The sequence below is a fragment of the Puma concolor genome, chromosome A1 (genome assembly GCF_028749965.1).
Source record: "Puma concolor isolate L17-30 chromosome A1, mPumCon1.1.hap2, whole genome shotgun sequence".
In the NCBI taxonomy this organism is placed as follows: Eukaryota; Metazoa; Chordata; class Mammalia; order Carnivora; family Felidae; genus Puma; species Puma concolor.
This window is the reverse complement of record NC_141667.1, coordinates 136,594,946-136,613,140: the sequence shown is the minus strand read 5'-3', so window position 1 is coordinate 136,613,140 and position 18,195 is coordinate 136,594,946. Positions and strand designations below refer to the sequence as shown.

Here is an 18,195-nt window from a genome sequence, read left to right as displayed (position 1 = left end):
TTTCTGAGATTCTTTATGAGAGGTGATCTTAAAGGTATGTTACGTTGGGATAGGGCACCTGAGTGGCTCAGTCATTTGAGCGTCGGACTCCATTTCGGCTCAGGGCGTGATCTCCTGGTTCGGGAATTCAAGCCCTGCATCGGGCTCTGTGCTGACAGTGCGGAGCCTTCTTGGGGTTCCCTGTCTCCCTCTCTCTCTGCCCCTTCACCCCTGCCTCAAAAATAAATAAATAAACATTAAAAATAATAAGAAACGTGTCATACTTTGGGAAAAATAACATCCAGTTAAGTGCTAGTTTATATGCCACACGTTCATGTAAATACTGCTAATATTTCTAGTTACACTTGTTGAAGAGCATTAACATTACAGTGTAGTTCATCTTCAGTAAATGGACCATCCTGGTTCATTTTCGCCAACAGTTGTTACCTTACTATCTGGAAACTGTAACGTTAAACCCTAACGTTAAATGCAAACCAACAGTTGAGGTCTTTAGTTTTTTAGGAATCCATTCCATATTATTATTTCATCTTGGATTCTTACCCTGTACTTCTGCCACAAGGTACTGAAGGTTCGAAAAAAACGAACAAACCTGTCAAAATGATTCTGCAAAATCTTTCCTTTTTAAAAAATATTTTGGGGAGAGCACAAGTGGGTAAGGGGGCAGAGAGAGGGGGACGGGATCAGAGGCAGGCTCTGCACTGACAGGGTGACAACAGTGAGCCTGATGCAGGGCTCGAACTCACCAACAGTGAGATCATGACCTGAGTTGAAGTCGGACGCTCAACCGACTGAGCCACTCAGGTGCCCCACTGCAAAATCTTTCTGAAATGACCCAGAGAAGGATATCAATTGGTGTTCACCGGTACCTCTGTATAGAAACTGTGACTTCCTGGAATTCTACAAATACCCATTGCAGCCATACGCTGAGGGAATTGATGCCAAATGTTCAGCAGGACTTTTGACGTGTCCCAGATCGGTTTATTCATTAGTGTGAAAGAACTGCCTTAACCTCACAAAAGAGATGCAATTCAGGTTCAGTATCATGGGTGGCAAGTTCAAGTTAGGGAACAAAGGTACCACATGGAGCCCTGTGAACTCCACCGAAAGCAGCCTCTGGAAAAAGGAGCCCCAAGATGGGGATACTGCTGTTGGCTGATGGCTCTAACAGCCCCATAAGCCTTTTCATGTCCAGGTCACCCCAGGACTGAGTACATGTATGAAAAAGACTCTTACTGTGATCCTTCCTCTTTAAAATAGCATCTTGGGAGGCGCCTGGGTGGCTCAGTCGGTTGAGCGTCCAACTTCGGCTCAGGTCATGATCTCATCGTCCGTGAGTTCAAGCCCCACGTCGGGATCTGTGCTGACAGCTCAGAGCCTGGAGCCTGCTTTGGATTCTGTGTCTCCCTCTCTCTCTAACCCTCCCCTGCTCATGCTCTGTCTCTCTGTCTCAAAAATAAATAAACATTAAAAAATAAAATAAATAAATAAATAAATAAATAAATAAATAAAATAAAATAGCATCTTGGGCCCCGGGTGGCTCGGTCAGTTCAGCATCTTCAGCTCAGGGCATGATCTCGCGGTTCGTGGGTTTGAGCCCCGTGTTGAGCTCTGTGCTGACCGCGCAGAGCCTGCTTCGGAACTTCTGTCTCCCCCTCTCTTTGCCCCTCCCCTGCTTGTGTATTCTCTCCCTCTCAATAATAAACATTTAAAAAATAGTAATAATAAGTAAAATAGCATCGTGGCCACTACCTCAAAGTCGAGGATCTACCCATCCGCTCCTCGGTCACCTCAATCACCTGTTGTTGCTGCCTGGAGTCCTCACCATCAGCTCCCCATGGAGGTGTACATCCACGGCCAGATTCTCCTGAAGGAATTTCTCCACCTCTGTGTCTGCTTTTGTTTATTTGTGCCTGATGATTCACACCACTGACGGTGAACACCAGCGTCCTGCTGGGGAAGGCAGTATGCTCTCTGGAAACTGCAGGGTTTGGGGATTCGTCGAGGTCTTCTGCTCCCACACCTTCTCCAGAAGCAAGGTGACCTGGTCAGAAGGGAGTGAGGGTCCTATTGGGGCACAAGCCAGAGTTTGGAGTCCTCTCCAACACTTCAACATTGAGGCTTGTTTATATTTTTACCTATTAAAATTACTCTTCTCTGAACCTTTCTGCCCATTCAAATCTGGAAATGTCTAACCATCCAGAAGCTTCTGGCTGGCTCAGTTGGTAGAGAATGCAACTCTTGGTCCTGGGGTTGTGAGTTTGAGCCCCATGTTTGGTGAGGAGATTACTTTAAAAAAAAAAAAAGAAAGAAAAGAAAAAGAAAAAAGAGGGGTGCCTAGGTGGCCCAGTCGGTTAAGAGTCCGACTCTTCATTTCAGCTCAGGTCGTGATTTCATGGTTTGGGAGTTCGAGCCCCAGGTCCAGTTCTGCGCTGACAGCGTGGAGCCTGCTTGGGATTCTCTCTCTCCTATTCTCTCTGCCCCTTCACCCACCCCTTCTCAAATTAAATAAATAAATAAGAAAGAAATGTCTATCCAAACTATTGCCAGGGATATATTCAGTTAATACTCTCACCAAACTGGCCATAATTCTTATGCTCAGGCTTTTTTTTTTAAATCTTTTTTTTAACATTTATTTATTTTTGAGACAGAGACACAGAGCGTGAGCAGGGGAGGGGCAGAGAGAGAGGGAGACCCAGACTCCGAAGCAGGCTCCAGGCTCTGAGCTGTCAGCACAGAGCCCGATGTCGGACTCGAACTCACAAAGTGTGAGATTATGAGCTGAGCCAAAGTCAGATGCTTAACTGACTGCGCCACCCAGGTGCCACTCAGCCTAACTTCTTACTTGCTGGCTATGGGATCGATCCTATTAACCTTCCACCTACTAATAACCCTCCACCTCTCATGGCGATTTAAGTGTCATTCCTGTAAGACACAGTCGCTGTGATAAAATGAGTTTTTATAATCTCCAATATTCTGCAATATATCTCAGATCTTCAGGGGTAAAATGGCTTGAATTGGTTTGGATCCAAACATATTTGACTCCCACTCATGAAGTGTGTGTGTAAGCAGTCGGTAGCAAACATAAATGACACACAACCACTATGCATAAGTAAGAAAATAAGCTAAGGGCAAATAAAGAATGTGAACATGGAGGGCTTCTTTGTGAATAATAATGATACAGTCCAGAGTGCCGTCTAGTATGCGTGTGTCAAATTTGTACTATGTCCGGAAGCATCCTCATTTTTGAAAAATTGTTCGTGATGGGAACGTTTTAGTCATGCAGCTATAACATCATTAAAAATGGCTGAAAACTCCACATTCTTTTTTTTTTTTTTTGAAATGTCAAACATGCAATTCTTTAACTTTTTTTTAATGTTTTTATTTATTTTTGAAAGAGAGAGAAAGAGCATGGGCGGGGGAGGAGTAGAGAGAGAGGAGACACAGAATCAGAAGCAGGCTCCAGGCTCTGAGCTGTCAGCACAGAGCCCGATGCGGGGCTCGAACTCACAGACCGCCAGATCACGACCTGAGCCAAAGTCCGGACACTCAACCGACTGAACCATCCAGGCGCCCCTGAAAGCTCCACATTCTTAATCAACTGCTGATGTAACTGCTGTGGGTTGCTATGAAGTTAGCAAAACAGTGTGATGTCTGAGGCAGCAATGTCATCATAATTACATGAGTGAGTTAGTGAAGTTCTAGATGAGAATTCTGTCCCTCCTGGAGGTGATGGCTTTGGGCAAGGACACGTGTCCTATCTTACCTAAGATTGCCAACAGCTGCACTGATGAGAGTTCATATAAGCCTTCTAATGAGTGAGGACCTGGGCGTTCTGGATTGAGGGGGTTTATTTCTTGTTTTGTTTGCAATCCCGGAGCTACAAAGATAAGGACAAACATTTTGTGCTTCCTTTGGCATCTGTATGGAAAACTTTGCGTCCCAGAGGGAAACAATGTATATGCAGGGAGAAAGCAAGTCTGACCTGAGTGTAAAGCAGATACTAAATTCAGAAGCTGGTTTTTGTGGCCGGTCAGAGACTTCTTGTAGGCCTGGGGAAAATCATGGAGTCTGCTGCCTTTCCCCTTACTATCAGGTTAAATGAAAACTGAGAGCAAATTGTAAAGGACAGCGTGCAGTTGGAGGCTCAGATATCCAGCCCGGACTCTGGCTCTTGGTGATATTTGGAGATTTAGTGGGTTCATTATTAGATGAGCCTCAAACAGTGCCATAGCTCTGTGTCCTGAAGCTATGGGGATCCACACATCATGGGTGCAGCAATAATGCTAAAACAATTATATTTAACTCACAAGATATCCTTCCTTCCTGCCTTCCCAATCTCCAGGTGTGCTCCAAATGCTGGGGTTCATTTGCCACGATTTTCAGTAAAGCACGGGATGATCCCAAGACGTTATATTATGCCTTGGAAAGAAAATATGAAATTCAGGAACATGAATCTGAAGGTATTTTCCTCTAAATGTTCATAATAAAAAATTCATAGTTATAGTATAATTTAATATATCTATGAATAGACATATCTATAACTATACAAAAGCTATTTTTTTAAGCTTATTTATTTATTTTGAGAGAGAGTGGGAGAGGGGCAGAGATGGAGAGAGAGAGAGAGAGAGAGAGAGAGAGAGAGAGAGAGAGAAAGAGAGAATCCCAAGCAGGCTCCACGCTGTCTGCACAGAGCCCAACAAGGGACTCGAACTCACAAACCCTGAGATCATGACCTGAGCCAAAATCAGGAGTCAGACACTTAACCAATGGAACCACCCAGGCACCCCTACAAAAGCTATTTTTAAATTCATATTTATTTTTTCCAGCTTTCTAGGGAATAATACAGAAATATACATTTTTTAAATGGACAGCATGATGACTTAATAAACATACACACTGTGGAATCATTACCAGGCTCAAGATAATTAAGACATTCATCACCTCACATAGTTAACTCTTTTTTTCTCCTGGTGAACAGAAGACCCACTCTCTGCAACTTTCAAGTATGCAATACTGTGTTATTAACAGTATTCAGTTACCATGCTGAAAAGAGATCCTCAGACCTTCTTATTCTTATAAGGGAAAGTTTGTGCCCTTTGACTTGTGTCTCCCCACTCCCCCTCCCTCCTGGCAACCACCATTCTCCTGTCTGACAAAAACTATTTGATGTACTTTCATGTGAACTTGCAAGGAAGAGTTAAATAGCATTATCTATTCAAATAACCCAAAGATGAACTTAAAATAGATATTCCCAAAGGTTTCAGAGCTCTCTGTCTACCTTTCTGTCCACATAATGCCAACTCACAGTTAAGAACGGACTTAATTAGGGGCGCCTGGGTGGCTCAGTCGGTTGAGCATCCGACTTCAGCTCAGGTCCTGATCTCACTGTGCAGACGGCTCAGAGCCTGGAGCCTGCTTCCGATTCTGTGTCTCCCCTGCTCTCTCTTTGTCCCTCCCCCACTCAAGCGCTGTCTGTCTCTGTCTCTCAAAAACTAATAAACCTTAAAGAAAAAAAAAAAAAAAAAAAAAAAAAAGAACGGACCTAATTAATATTAATGAAGTATGTCATTAATATTAAAGCTGTGGTACAGAGCATGCATTTTTAAAGCTGTACTGCATATGTGGGTTGAGAGCTACAGGAACAGTTTAGCTAGATTTACAGATAAGACTCATTGCCCATTCACTGCTGCTATTCAGTATTTTCAACGCATTTTCCAAATTCAGATGAGCTGATCACTTGTGAAAAGATAAGTTGTTTCTTTGAAGGGGAATAGAATCTATTGTAATAATCAGACTATAATAGGAGACTTCAAATTAGGATTCCTAGGGGCGCCTGGGTGGCTCAGTTAGTTGGGTGTCCAACTTCAGCTCAGGTCGGGATCTCGCGGTTTGTGAGTTCGAGCCCCACGTTGGACTCTGTACGGACGGCTCAGAGCCTGGGGCCTGCTTCAGATTCTGTGTCTCCCTCTCTCTCTGCCTCTCCCCTACTCGCACTCTCTCTCAAAAATAAATAAGCATTTTTAAAAATGACCATTTTATATTTGAGAAAATTGAGTCTCACAGCAGGGCAAATGACTTGTACACGGTCATAAGCAGTGAGTAAGTAAGTACATAAGTAGTCAGCAGTCCACCCTGCTCTTGTGGATGGTCCAGACACCAGCCAGAGAGCATGCTTTAAAAAAAAGGCGGGGATGGGGGCGCCTGGGTGGCTCAGTCGGTTAAGTGTCCGACTTCAGCTCAGGTCATGATCTCGCAGTCCGTGAGTTCAAGCCCCGCGTCGGGCTCTGTGCTGACCGCTCAGAGCCTGGAGCCTGTTTCGGATTCTGTGTCTCCCTCTCTCTGACCCTCCCCCGTTCATGCTCTGTCTCTCTCTGTCTCAAAAATAAATAAACGTTAAAAAAAAAAAAAAAGGCGGGGATGTTATGTTGCTCTGTCCCTCAGACCTTCCTCCTTAGCGGGGTTAGTTAGAAAAACTATCGGGGAATCTCCATCTTCATCTAAAAAAGTGCTGTTTGGTGTGAATTATAGCAGATTTCCCCCCCTTAGCATGCAGAAGTGTGTGGGATCCACGCTGGCCCTTTCGAAGACTCTCTGTTTTTGAATCACAGCGAAAGGCTTTGTCATGGGGAAGATCGAAAAGTTGTCTTAAAGAAAGACCCACCAGAAATAAAAATTGCAGATATGCCTCTACATTCACCGCTCTCCAAATACCAAAGCACTGTGATTTCCCACGGCGTCAGGAGGCGTCTGGTCTGATGAAAGAATAAAGTGCCGAGGTGTTTCAATCTCAATCTCTTCCTTTCCCCATAAATGTTGAAGGCCATCGTACAATTGTATTTCACCTACAGGTTCCATTTGTTTAAAGGCTATAAGTCAGTTGTACATTTTATACATTACGAAAGCTTTTTTTTTAATGTTTATTTATTTTTGAGAGAGGAAGAAAGCATGCGAACGAGGAAGGGGCAGAGAGAGAGGGAGACAGAGGATCCCAAGCGGGCTCTGTGCTGAGAGCAGAGAGCTCAACGTGGGGCTTGAACTCACGAACCGTGAGATCATGACCTGAGCTGAAGTCGGACCTTCTGACCCACCCAAGAGCCTGTCTACTTTATAAAGGCTTTTGAAAGGAGATAGGCTCTGCGAACATCTAAGATAAAGTGGGGAGGCAAGGCAAACTCTCCCTGAAATTAATTTCACGCCAAATACTGAAGAACCCGAGGATGCATCCAATCCAACCATCTATCCCCACCGTGTTCCTCTTTGTCTTGTCCTCACCCCTTCGTTGTTCATCCCCTCCAAAACTCAGCCTCAGAGGAGCCAAGCTGAAACAGAGTGGCAGGACGTGGGATTGTTGTGCCTACTTTTCCGACTGCCCCAACGCCATGTTCCTGCCCCACCTCGCCAACACACTTCCCCCCACCAAATCTCTGCATCCTGGTAACTCATCACCATGGTAACTGGCAGTGTTTGGCAGATACCTCTTTGATACACCGCATGATTTTCTACTGGTTCACTGTATCTAAGTATCAATTTCCTGTAGCAAAGAATGGATAAACATAATTTAAAAACGTAAAGACGACCATATGCAAATGGTACACCACTGTGGAAGACGGTGTAGTGGTTTCTCAGGCAGTTAAACATAGAAGAATTACCTCATGATCCAGCATTTCCACCTCTGGGTATATGCCTAAAAGAATTGAAGGCAGGGGGGCACGCGGCTGGCCCAGTCTGTAGACTTTCAACTCTTAATCTTGGGGTTGTGTGTTTGAGCCCCACATTGGGTGTAGTGATAACTTTAAAAAGTCTTAAAGGGGCGGCTGGGTGGCTCAGTCAGTTATGCATCCGGCTTCGGCTCAGGTCATGATCTTGTGGTTTGTGAGTCCCAGCCCTGCATCAGGCTCTGTGTTGACAGCTCAGAGTCTGGAACCTGCTTCCGATTGTGTATCTTTCTCTCTCTCTCTCTCTCTCTGCCCCTCTCTTGTTCACACTCTGTCTCTCTCTCTCAAAAATAAACGTTAAAAAAAATTATTTTTAAGTCTTTAAAAAAAGAGAGAATTGGGATGCCTGGGTGGCTCAGTCGGTTAGGCTCCTGACTCTTGATTTTGGCTCAGGTCATTATCTCCTGGTTGGTGAGTTCGAGCCCCACATCAGTCTCCATGCTGAGACAGTAGGGAGCCTGCTTGGGATTCCCTCTATGCCCCCTTCCGTGTTCTCTCTCTCTCTCTCTCTCTCTTTCTCAAAATAAGGTAAATAAGTTTAAAAAAAAAAAAAGAATTGAAAGCAGGGACTCAAACAGGTATTTGTCTGTCAATGTTCATAGTAGTAGTATTCACAGTAGCCAAAACAGGGAAATAATTTAAATGTCCACTAACAGATGAATATATAAATAAAATGCAGTATATGCATGCAATGGAATATTTCTCAGCCGCGAAATGTAGTAAAAATTTGATACATACTACAACATGGAGGAATCTTGAAAACATGCTAATGAATAAGCCAGACACAAAAGGACAAACATTGTAATAATTTCTTTTGTATGAGATACCTAGATACCTAGAATAGTCAAATTCCTAGAGAAAGGAAGAAATAGCAGCCCCAAAGGCTACAGAGGAGGAGAGAATAGGCTGTCTAATGAGTACAGAGTTTCCGTTTGACATGGTGAAAAAGGTCTGGAAGTGGATGGTTGCACAACAAGGTGAACGTAGTTACTGCCACTGAATTGTACATTTTACCGCAAACTTTTTAAAGATTTTCTTTTTACTTTATTGTTTAAAGTTTACTTACTCATTGCTAAATGTTTTTATTTTTATTTTTTAATGGCTCTATTTGTTTTTGAGAGACAGCGTGGGCAGGGGAGGGGCAGAGAGAGAAGGGACAGAGGATCTGAAGTGGGCTGTGTGCTGAAAGCAGGGAGCCCAATGTGGGGCTTGAACCCGTGAACCATGAGATCATGACCTGAGCTGAAGTCAGACATTCAACTGACTGAGCCACCCAGGCACTAGTTATTTTTCATTGAGACAGAGAGAGAGAACAAGCAGGACAGGAGCAGAGAGAGGAGAGAGAATCCCGAGCAGGATCCAATCTGACAACGTGGCTCAGTCCCACGAACTGTGAGATCCTGACCTAAGCCGAAATCAAGAGTTGGATGCTTAACTGACTGAGTCACTCAGACGTCCCAAGATTTCCTTTACGTTTTTCAGTAATCTCTACACCCAGTGTTGGGCTTGAACCCACAACCCTGAGATCAAGAGTCGCATGTTATGCCAAGTGAGCCAGCCAGGTGCCCCGTACCTCAGTTTTTTTAAAAAAGATCATAGCGAGTCTAAACTATGCTTCATTCAGGCAGTGTTCATATCTGATTACCATATGAAGGAAATTATCATAAAAAAGGATATAGATGTCCACTTAGGACCAACTTAAAGATCAGTAAAGTAAATATATATATAAAGTAAGTATATATATACATATAATGAAGATAAAGTAAATATATATATATACCGGATATTAAAAAATTATTAAAGAAGAGAATTTAGGTGATACAAAAAACTCTAATACTTTAGGTGGATTGCCTTCCCTGAGAACTACAGAATGGGACAGAAGGCAAGAAGCTTGTATAGGATAAAGAATAAGAAACAAGGGTGGGGGGCGCCTGGGTGGCTCAGTCAGCTAAGCATCTGACTTCAGCTCAGGTCAGCTCAGATCATGATCTCACAGTTCGTGAGTTCGAGGCCCGCATCGGGCTCTATGCTGACAGCTCGGAGCCTGGAGCCTGCTTTGGATTCTCTGTCTCCCTTTGCCCCTCTGTCTCTCTCTGCCCCTCCCCTGCATGTGATCTCTCTGTCTCAAAAATAAATAAACATTAAAAAAAAAAAAAAAGAATAAGAAATAAGGAAGTAAGTATATAATCCATGGTTGGCTTGGCCTTGAGGATTGACTGGATATACTGTGTTTCTGACCAGGAAGAGCATTTCCGTGTGCTGACATGACATCCTGGACAGGAACAGTTCCATCCTGGACAAGAAATCTCTGGGATTTCCAAAGTCAAAAATGCCAGTTGATGTATTTTTCACGTACTGAGAACATTGGTGATCATACTTGATCTTTACTAGTTAGCTTCCTGGCGGGCCAAGGGGCCACCAAGAGCAGGTCTGGCAGAGGAGAGTCCCGCAAAGAAATTGAGCAGCAGCTGGAATGTGGCCAGCACCCTGCTCACCATGCTGTGTGTGTCAGTGCACTGACTGGGGCCCTGGCCGTATAGACACCAGTATGAAAGTACTCACCGATGGGCGCGTGGGTGGCTCAGTGGGTTAAGCGTCCGACTTCCACTCAGGTCATGATCTCAGGGTTCGGGGGTTCCAGCCCCGTGTGGGCGCTCTGTGCTGACAGCTCGGAGGCGGGAACCTGCTTCAGATTCTGGGTCTCCCTCTCTCTCTGCGCCTCCTCCACTCAGGCTCTGTCTCCCTCAAATAAATAAACATTAAAAAAAATATATGGAAAAATAAGTGTGACAAAACACTGAATTTTCATTCAGTAACCGGATTTACCCAGTTTTGCGCATAAAAGAGAATGTACGTCACCGGAAAACAATGCCGGAAGCCAGTGGATCAAAATGTTTATAATGTAATTTCTGGATGGTCGAGTTATGAATGAGTCTTATTTACATCCTTATGCCTTTATAAATTATCTGCACACACGCTCCCCGTGTGTGGGATCAGCCCTCTCCCTGCTCTGCTTGTCAGAATTCCTCACTTAATGCATTGTCAACTCTTTCACTAAACCTATTTCATATTCCATCTTTTCCTTTGCCACTTCTTCCCACCCTAACTTTTTTCAGGTCAGTTCTCAGCCGAAGACTTCTGCTTCTTGACCAGAAGAGGTCTCCGTTGCATTGCCCAAGAACAAAAATTTATTATTTTTAATTGAATTGAATTTAATTTTATATTCCACGCTTATTTATTTTTGAGAGAGAAAGAGAGAGGTAGAGAGCATGAGCAGGGGAGGGCAGAAAGAGAGGGGCACAGAGCCTCTGATCTGATCTGATCTGAAGCAGGCTTTGCACTGAAAGCAGAGAGCCAGATGTGGGGCTCAAACTCAAAACCATGAGATCATGACCTGAGCCAAAATCAAGAGCCAGATGCTTAACCAACTGAGCCAACCAGGTGCCCCCCAAAAACAGTTTTTAAAAAAAAAAGTTTTTTTTCAACGTTTATTTATTTTTGGGACAGAGAGAGACAGAGCATGAACGGGGGAGGGGCAGAGAGAGAGGGAGACAAAGAATCAGAAACAGGCTCCAGGCTCTGAGCCATCAGCCCAGAGCCCGACGCGGGGCTCGAACTCACGGACCGCGAGATCGTGACCTGGCTGAAGTCGGACGCTTAACCGGCTGTGCCACCCAGGCGCCCCCAAAAACAGTTTTTTAAAAAATATTTATTTAATTAAGGAAAATTTTGCCTTTACCTGTTGAAGGTATGGTGTTACAGAAGTTCGAGAGAAAAGTTTTTCATTGCCTCTGTACCTAACAAATTACCCAACAGTATTTTATCAACAAAGGGGAGTTTGAACCCTTAGGACTACCCCCGTTAGTACCTAGCACTTTATAGAGTCACAAACGAATTTCATCTGATATGTAAAAAATTGAAAGTAGAAAAAGAGAAAACAAGGAAGAATGTATTTAAACAGGAAAACATAGCTTTTCGAGGGACAAATTAAAAACCATCAGTGAAGGGCTTCAGAGAGTATGGGCTTTATAGTTAGGCTGAATTGGGTAAAGTTTTGACTCCACTGTTTACTGTGTGGCTTGAAGCAAGCTTCATATACCCAACGCCTCTCCCTCACTTTCCCATCTGAAAAATGGGGCTAGCGATAGCTAATTCAGAACGTGGTTGTGTATAGTCTATTACATAACATGTAAACTGCTTGGCATATTCTTAGGCCTGTGGATGGGCATATGGGTTAGGTTACCAGTCAAATTTTAGCCATACCGTGGCTGACTTAGTTACAAAGTAGCTTTTTCGGAGAGGAAGAATATAGTGAATTCAGGAAATAGTAAGTCCTTGAAAATGAGAAGAGGAACATTTTTCTTTCTTTCTTTTAAAGTTAAAAAAATTTTTTTGATATAATTTATTGTCAAATTGGCTTACATACAACACCCAGTGCTCATCCCAACAAGTGCCCTCCTCAATGCCCATCACCCATTCTCCCCTCTCCCCGACCCCCTCCATCCCCCCTCAGTTTGTTCTCTGTATTTTAAGCATCTCTTATGGTTTGCCTCCCTCTCTCTCTGTAACTATTTTTCCCCTTTCCCTTCCCCCATGGTCTTCTGTTAAGTTTCCCAAGATCCACATATGAGTGAAATCATATGATACCCGTCCTTCTCTGACTTATTTCAATTTAAAGTTTATTTTAAGAGAGAGAGTGTGCGCATGCACAGAGGTGTGCACGTGAGTGAGTTGGGGAGGCGCAGAGAGGGAGAGAGCGAATCCCAAGCAGGCTCTGCACCATCAGCTCAGCGCTGGAAGTGGGGCTCGAACTCACCAACCACCAGATCATGACCTGAGCTGAAGTCCAACGCTTAACCAACTGAGCCACCCAGGCACCCCAAGAACGGGAACATTTTTCCTCTGCCATTTTGGCTTCAAATATTCCTGCCTAAGAGAAAACCAAAAAATTGACATCTCTAGTCTCTTTTACAGGCTAGGCTGGAATTTCTACTCCAAGCTGCCTGTTTCAAACAACTGTCTCGCTAAGAGTCTCAAATTCATCAGATGAGCTCATCTTCCCGCCCTTTTCTTCCTTTCAGACCTGCTTTTTTTTCCCTCCTGACTTGCATATTCCTAAAATTATCTACTATTGGTAGATACCATCAACTAATAATGCCCCACATTCTCAGTTTTCTGGGTCTCAGAAATCACTTTGGACTCTTTGTGTTCCCTTCTCTGACAAAACCGTTCAATCACATCTGTCCTTGCAGGTGGACAGGGGTGGAGACACAGCTATCCCTGTAGCGAGCTACTCTCCACCTTGCACCAAGTTATCGGTACTCTCCTGATCTGCTCTCTGCCCCCTCTCTCACCTTCCCCCATAGATATTTGGGGGCAGCTCAGTCCGTCCCGCATGCCGCTACTAGAGTAATTTTGCTAACGCCCTCTGTGCTACCTTCATTCTCCTGCTCAAAAATCATTCGTAGAAAGTTCCAGAGTCGGATGGTGGTGTCGGTTGCACGACAATGTGAATTACTCAATGCCACTGCCAATATACACTTTAACAAGGTTAGAATGGTAAGTTTTCTGATATGTCTGCTTTACCACACATACACACAATACGCGCACAAAAACCCGTCAATGATCCAAAGATGAGAGCATAGTGTTATATAAGGGCCATCACCATCCAAGCCCAGTCATCTTCACTGGGACAGTGTCTGGCATCCAGGACAGTGAAAGGGGCATTGGTGGTTATCTTACTGCCCATGACACGCATACTACCACCCCCACATGCTTGCCTTCACTGTGCTTTCTTTTTTTTTTTTTTATTTTTTATGTTTGTTTATTTTTGAAGGAGAGAGACAGAGCATGAGTGGGGGAGGGGCAGAGAGAGAAGGAGACCCAGAATCATAAACAGGCTCCAGGTTCTGAGCTACCAGCACAGAGCCTGACATGGAGCTCGAACCCATGAACCGTGAGACCATGACCTGAGCCAAAAGCAAATGCTTAACCGACTGAGCCACCCGGGTGCCCCCTCACTGTCCTTTCTTGGAGATCACTTCCCTCCATGGTCACTGGGCATGGCCTGTGCTTTGTCCTCAGTTTGGCCTCTTTTCCCCCACCTCAACCTCTCTAATATCACCATGCACTGATCTATGCATTCAAAGTACAGCTCAACCCTGTTTTGTCCACAAAGCGTTCAGTCTTCCATCTGTCATGTTGGAAGTAATCCTCCCTTTTTCTGGGCTCCCGTGGCACTTTTATATTGCTATTCTGCCTGTATAAATCCTCTGAAATTCTGAGACCATTCCTTAATCCTCCTGATATTTCCCCTTGCTTTGACTTTGGTGCTTGGCACAGAGGAGACTTTTCAGTGAATGTTTATTGAATGGCTGAGGCAAGAGACATAAGGAGGAATTGGAAAGGGCACCTGGGATCTTTGGAGAGCTTTGCACCACGCCTGACTCTAAGCACCCAACGCCCGATCACTGCCCCAAAGTATTCAAAGTATGTGGTTTCATGCAATACATTTTATTTTGCTATTTTTTGGAATATTGGTTTTTTCTGCTTCATCTCAGCCACGAAATTCCAAATAATGAAATTTCATGTTAATTGTGGGGCCAAAATGGAGTGGATTCACAGTTGATCTTCCTTAGATTCCCATAACACCTACTGTAGGAAAGGAATACTCTGTATTTCTCATTCTACATACACATTGGGTGCCCTGACAGTTCTTTACTATTGAATGGTCTAAGGACATAATTTGTAAGATAGTCAACAAATGTTGATACAATTGTACACATCTATTCATCATTATCTTTTCAATAAACTGTTGCTGAACAATATTTTACCTTCCAGGAAAATAACCTTGGAAGAATGTGTGCTTGTGCATAATATAACTTTGCCTCAGGCCAGAAGTATTATGTCTCGATCTCCATTGTAAAGATACAACTTCATTGTAAATGATTTGTCTGGGTTAATAGTGGACTCTGGACTTCCTAACTGTAGTGGAAAAGAGGACCTTTAAAAAAAATTTTTTAATGTTTATTTTTGAAAGAGAGAGGGACAGAGTGTGAGCAGGGGAGGCACAGAGAGAGAGACAGACACAGAATCTGAAGCAGGCTCCAGGCTCTGAGCTGTCAGCACAGAGCCTGATATGGGGCTTGAATTCACAAGCTGTGAGATCATGACCTGAGCCAAAGTCAGATGCTTAACTGACTAAGCCACCCAGGCACCCCAAAGAGGACCATTTTTACATAAGGAAAAAATTTAACTTACGTGGCAAGAAAACAAAACCGCAAAACAAAGAGCTTTGATCACAACTGAGGACTGGACCCTTTATCTAATACAAATGTGAATTCTTTATTTCAGAAAACAGCGTTTTCTCACAAAGACCTTAAAATGTTCCAACCAGGGGTGCCTGGATGGCTCAGTTGGTTAGGTGTCCAACTCTTGATCTCAGCTTAGGTCTTGATCTCAGGGTCATGAGTTCAAGCCCCACAATGGGCTCTGCACTGGGCACGAACCCTGCTTAAAACAAAATATTCTAACCAACTATCATAACTTCAAAAATGTAGTTCATTTTTTTTAAAAAGGATTAATCACAAGTGAACTGGACTTACTCTTTTCACAGACGATTTTGCTTTAAGTTTTAAGGAGAGAATAGGGGACACATGTTGACAACTGAATGTAGATGGAGTGAAGTAAGATTAAGTATGATTAGTGTCTTTTATTCAGTTTCCCACATTCATTCATGCACTCTTGTTTTTGTTCATCAAACATTTATTGAGCATATATAAGGTGTCAGATACTTAATCTGGGGAATGAATTTCAAGTTTCTGGTTTATTTCTTTTTTTAAATTTTTTAAGGTTTATTTTTAAGAGAGAGAGAGAGAGAGAGAGAGTGCGACTTGGGAAGGGGCAGAGAAAGAGGGAGACGCAGAATCTGAAGCAGGCTCCAGGCTCTGAGCTGTCAGCACAGAGCCTGACATGGGGCTTGAACCCACGAACCATGAGATCATGACCTGAGCTGAAGTCGGACGTTTAACCGACTGAGCCACCCGGGCAACTCTCTGGTCTATTTCTATAAGGAATTTTATTCTGTAATGGTTCTTGAAATTTAGTGTACATCAGAATTGCCTGGAAATTTTATTAAAGCACAGATTTATGGGCCCCACATCCAGAGATTCTAATTCAGTAGGTCTGAGATGGGGCCCAAGAATTTGCATTTATTTATTCATTTATTTATTCATTTATTTATTTGCTTTTTTATTTTGAGAGAGAGAGAGAGAGAGAGAAAGAAAGAAAGAGAAAACAAGCAGGGGAGGGACAGAGAGAAAGACAGAATCCCAAGCAGGCTCCACGCCATCAGGGCAGAGCCCGATGCGGGGCTCGATCTCACAAACTATGAGATCATGACCTGAGCTGAGATTAAGACTCAGACACTCAATGAACTGAGCCACGCAGGCAGTCCAAGAATTTGCATTTTTAACACACTGCCAGGTGAGGTTTATGTGTAGACCAGACTCTAAGTAACAGTGCATCTTTGTAGAAAGGGCTGCTATGCAAGAAGCCTACTGTGGCCAGTCCTTCCTTAAACGTGATAGTTTGTCCAAAGGTATTCCAAACCACAGCCCCCACAGCTAATACAGACTTAGAGAATTTGGACTATGGGTAAGTGGTGTTCACTCCCTAGAAGCAGTGATGATGTTTCTGCTGCTGCTACTTCAGGGCATTTACCATCAGGAAGCATTCTGATGGATAGGTGTTAGTGCCATACGGTGTGTAAGTTATTGTCATTACCATCCCTTCCTAGAGAGTTCAGACCTGTCTTTTGAAAATAGGACGTACTAGGAACAGTGAGAGAAGAGCCATCCTTCCCCACCAGATATGGAGTGCTGAGTCTTGAGTACTGGACCAGAAGCTGGTCATGGATAGTATATTCTGGGGCAAACAGAGACAACATTGACTTGAAGAACTTGAAGGGAGCAAAGATGGCTTAAACTGGATATGAAAGCACTAACCATAAAGGGAATATTGAAATGTTGGACTTCATTAAAATTAAAAACTTATTTTCATGGGGCACCTGGGTGGCTCAGTGGGTTGAGTGTCCAACTTCAGCTCAGGTCATGATCTTGCGGTTCGTGAGGTCGAGCCCCACATTGGGCTCTGGGCTGACAACTCAGAGCCTGGAGCTGGCTTTGGATTCTGTGTCCTCCTCTTTCTCTGGCCCTCCCCTGCTCATGCTCTGTCTCTCAAAAAATAAATAAATCGGTTTTAAAAAATTAAAAAAAACCTTTTCATCATAAGACTCCATTAAGAGAGTGGACAAGGAGAGAGTCACAGATTGGTAGAAAATGAAATACATAAATCCGAAGACCTCCATTCAGAAAGTGTAAAGAGCTTCTTCAAAGAATAGGAAACAGATGAGTGTAGGGAAGGACATTTTTAACTTTTTTCACGTATCTTCCCAGGTTCTTCTTCTGGGCCCCTGTAAAGTAGACTGACAAAGGACTGATTAAAAAGAGAAAAACAAACAGAAGTTTGTTACTACATGCAACATGCATACAAATGGGAGTATGCAGTGATGAGTAACTCAAAACAATGTTAGAACTTGAGTTTTATAGCATCTTAACAAAAGAATCATAATTTTGTAGAGAGTTGACAAAACAAAAGGGCTTTGAGCTTACAGAGGTTGCAGATTGAAGAGGGTGGTATTTGGAGAAACCATTGGTAGATAAGGGCCAATTTAAGCAAGATTTGTTATATAGAGGGGGTGCCTGGGTGGCTCAGTCTGTTAGCATCCAACTCAGTTTGAGTCATGATTTCATGGTCGGTGGGTTCGAGCCCCGCCTCGGGCTCTGTGCTGACAGCTCGGAGCCTGCAGCCTGCTTCGGATTCTGTGTGTCCCTCTCTCTCTGCCCCACCCCCGCTGGTTCTCTCTCTCTCTCTCTCTCTCTCTCTCAAAAATAAACATTTAAAAAATTAAAAAAAAAAGATTTGCTATATAGATTCCTCTGGGCTGATAAGGATGTAGAGTTGTCTCTGATGATTAACTTCTGTTTTCCTTGGTAGAGATGGAAGTTGGGGACAACTTCACAAGTGGATTTCCTGCATTGCCTGGGTGGTTCAGTCGATTAAGCATCTGACTCTTGATTGTGGCTCAGGTCATGATCTCATGGTTTGTGGGATCCAGTCCAATGAGGCTCCACAGTGATAGCACAGGATCCTGCATGGCATTCTCTCTCTCCCTCTCCCTCTGTCTCTCCCCTCTTCATCCCCCCCTCAAATAAATAAATAAACTTAAAAAAAAAACACAACAAATGATTTCCTGTTTTAGGCAAGTAGTGGGAAGGCAGAGAGCTTTTCTTGTATCTGCATCTTCTCAATTGCCCTTAGCTCAAAATAATCCTTACGCCAAACTGACATATCTGGGAATGGCATATTCTGCTACCCTTAATTAGCAATTCATTTTTTTAAATGGACCAAAGACAAACAG

The 18,195-nt window shown here is 43.5% G+C and overlaps 1 protein-coding gene across 1 annotated transcript; it reads left to right on the top strand.

Moving 5' to 3' along the window:
- The first annotated feature begins 3,683 nt into the window (after window positions 1-3,683).
- Window positions 3,684-6,785, top strand: SPMIP10 (sperm microtubule inner protein 10). Its single transcript, XM_086705152.1, has 3 exons — window positions 3,684-3,815; window positions 4,343-4,460; window positions 6,547-6,785. Exons 1-3 carry the CDS (start codon window positions 3,703-3,705, stop codon window positions 6,754-6,756), a joined length of 441 nt encoding a protein of 146 aa, XP_086561278.1. The 5' UTR covers window positions 3,684-3,702; the 3' UTR covers window positions 6,757-6,785.
- Window positions 6,786-18,195: the final 11,410 nt, after the last annotated feature.

Coding starts and splice junctions, on each gene's coding strand:
- SPMIP10 (XM_086705152.1), top strand. CDS start 3,703: ATGAGAATTCTGTCCCTCCTGGAGGTGATGGCTTTGGGCAAGGACACG. Junction 3,816..4,342: donor TCATATAAGCCTTCTAATGA/GTGAGGACCTGG, acceptor CCCAATCTCCAG/GTGTGCTCCAAATGCTGGGG. Junction 4,461..6,546: donor TCAGGAACATGAATCTGAAG/GTATTTTCCTCT, acceptor TCCCCCCCTTAG/CATGCAGAAGTGTGTGGGAT.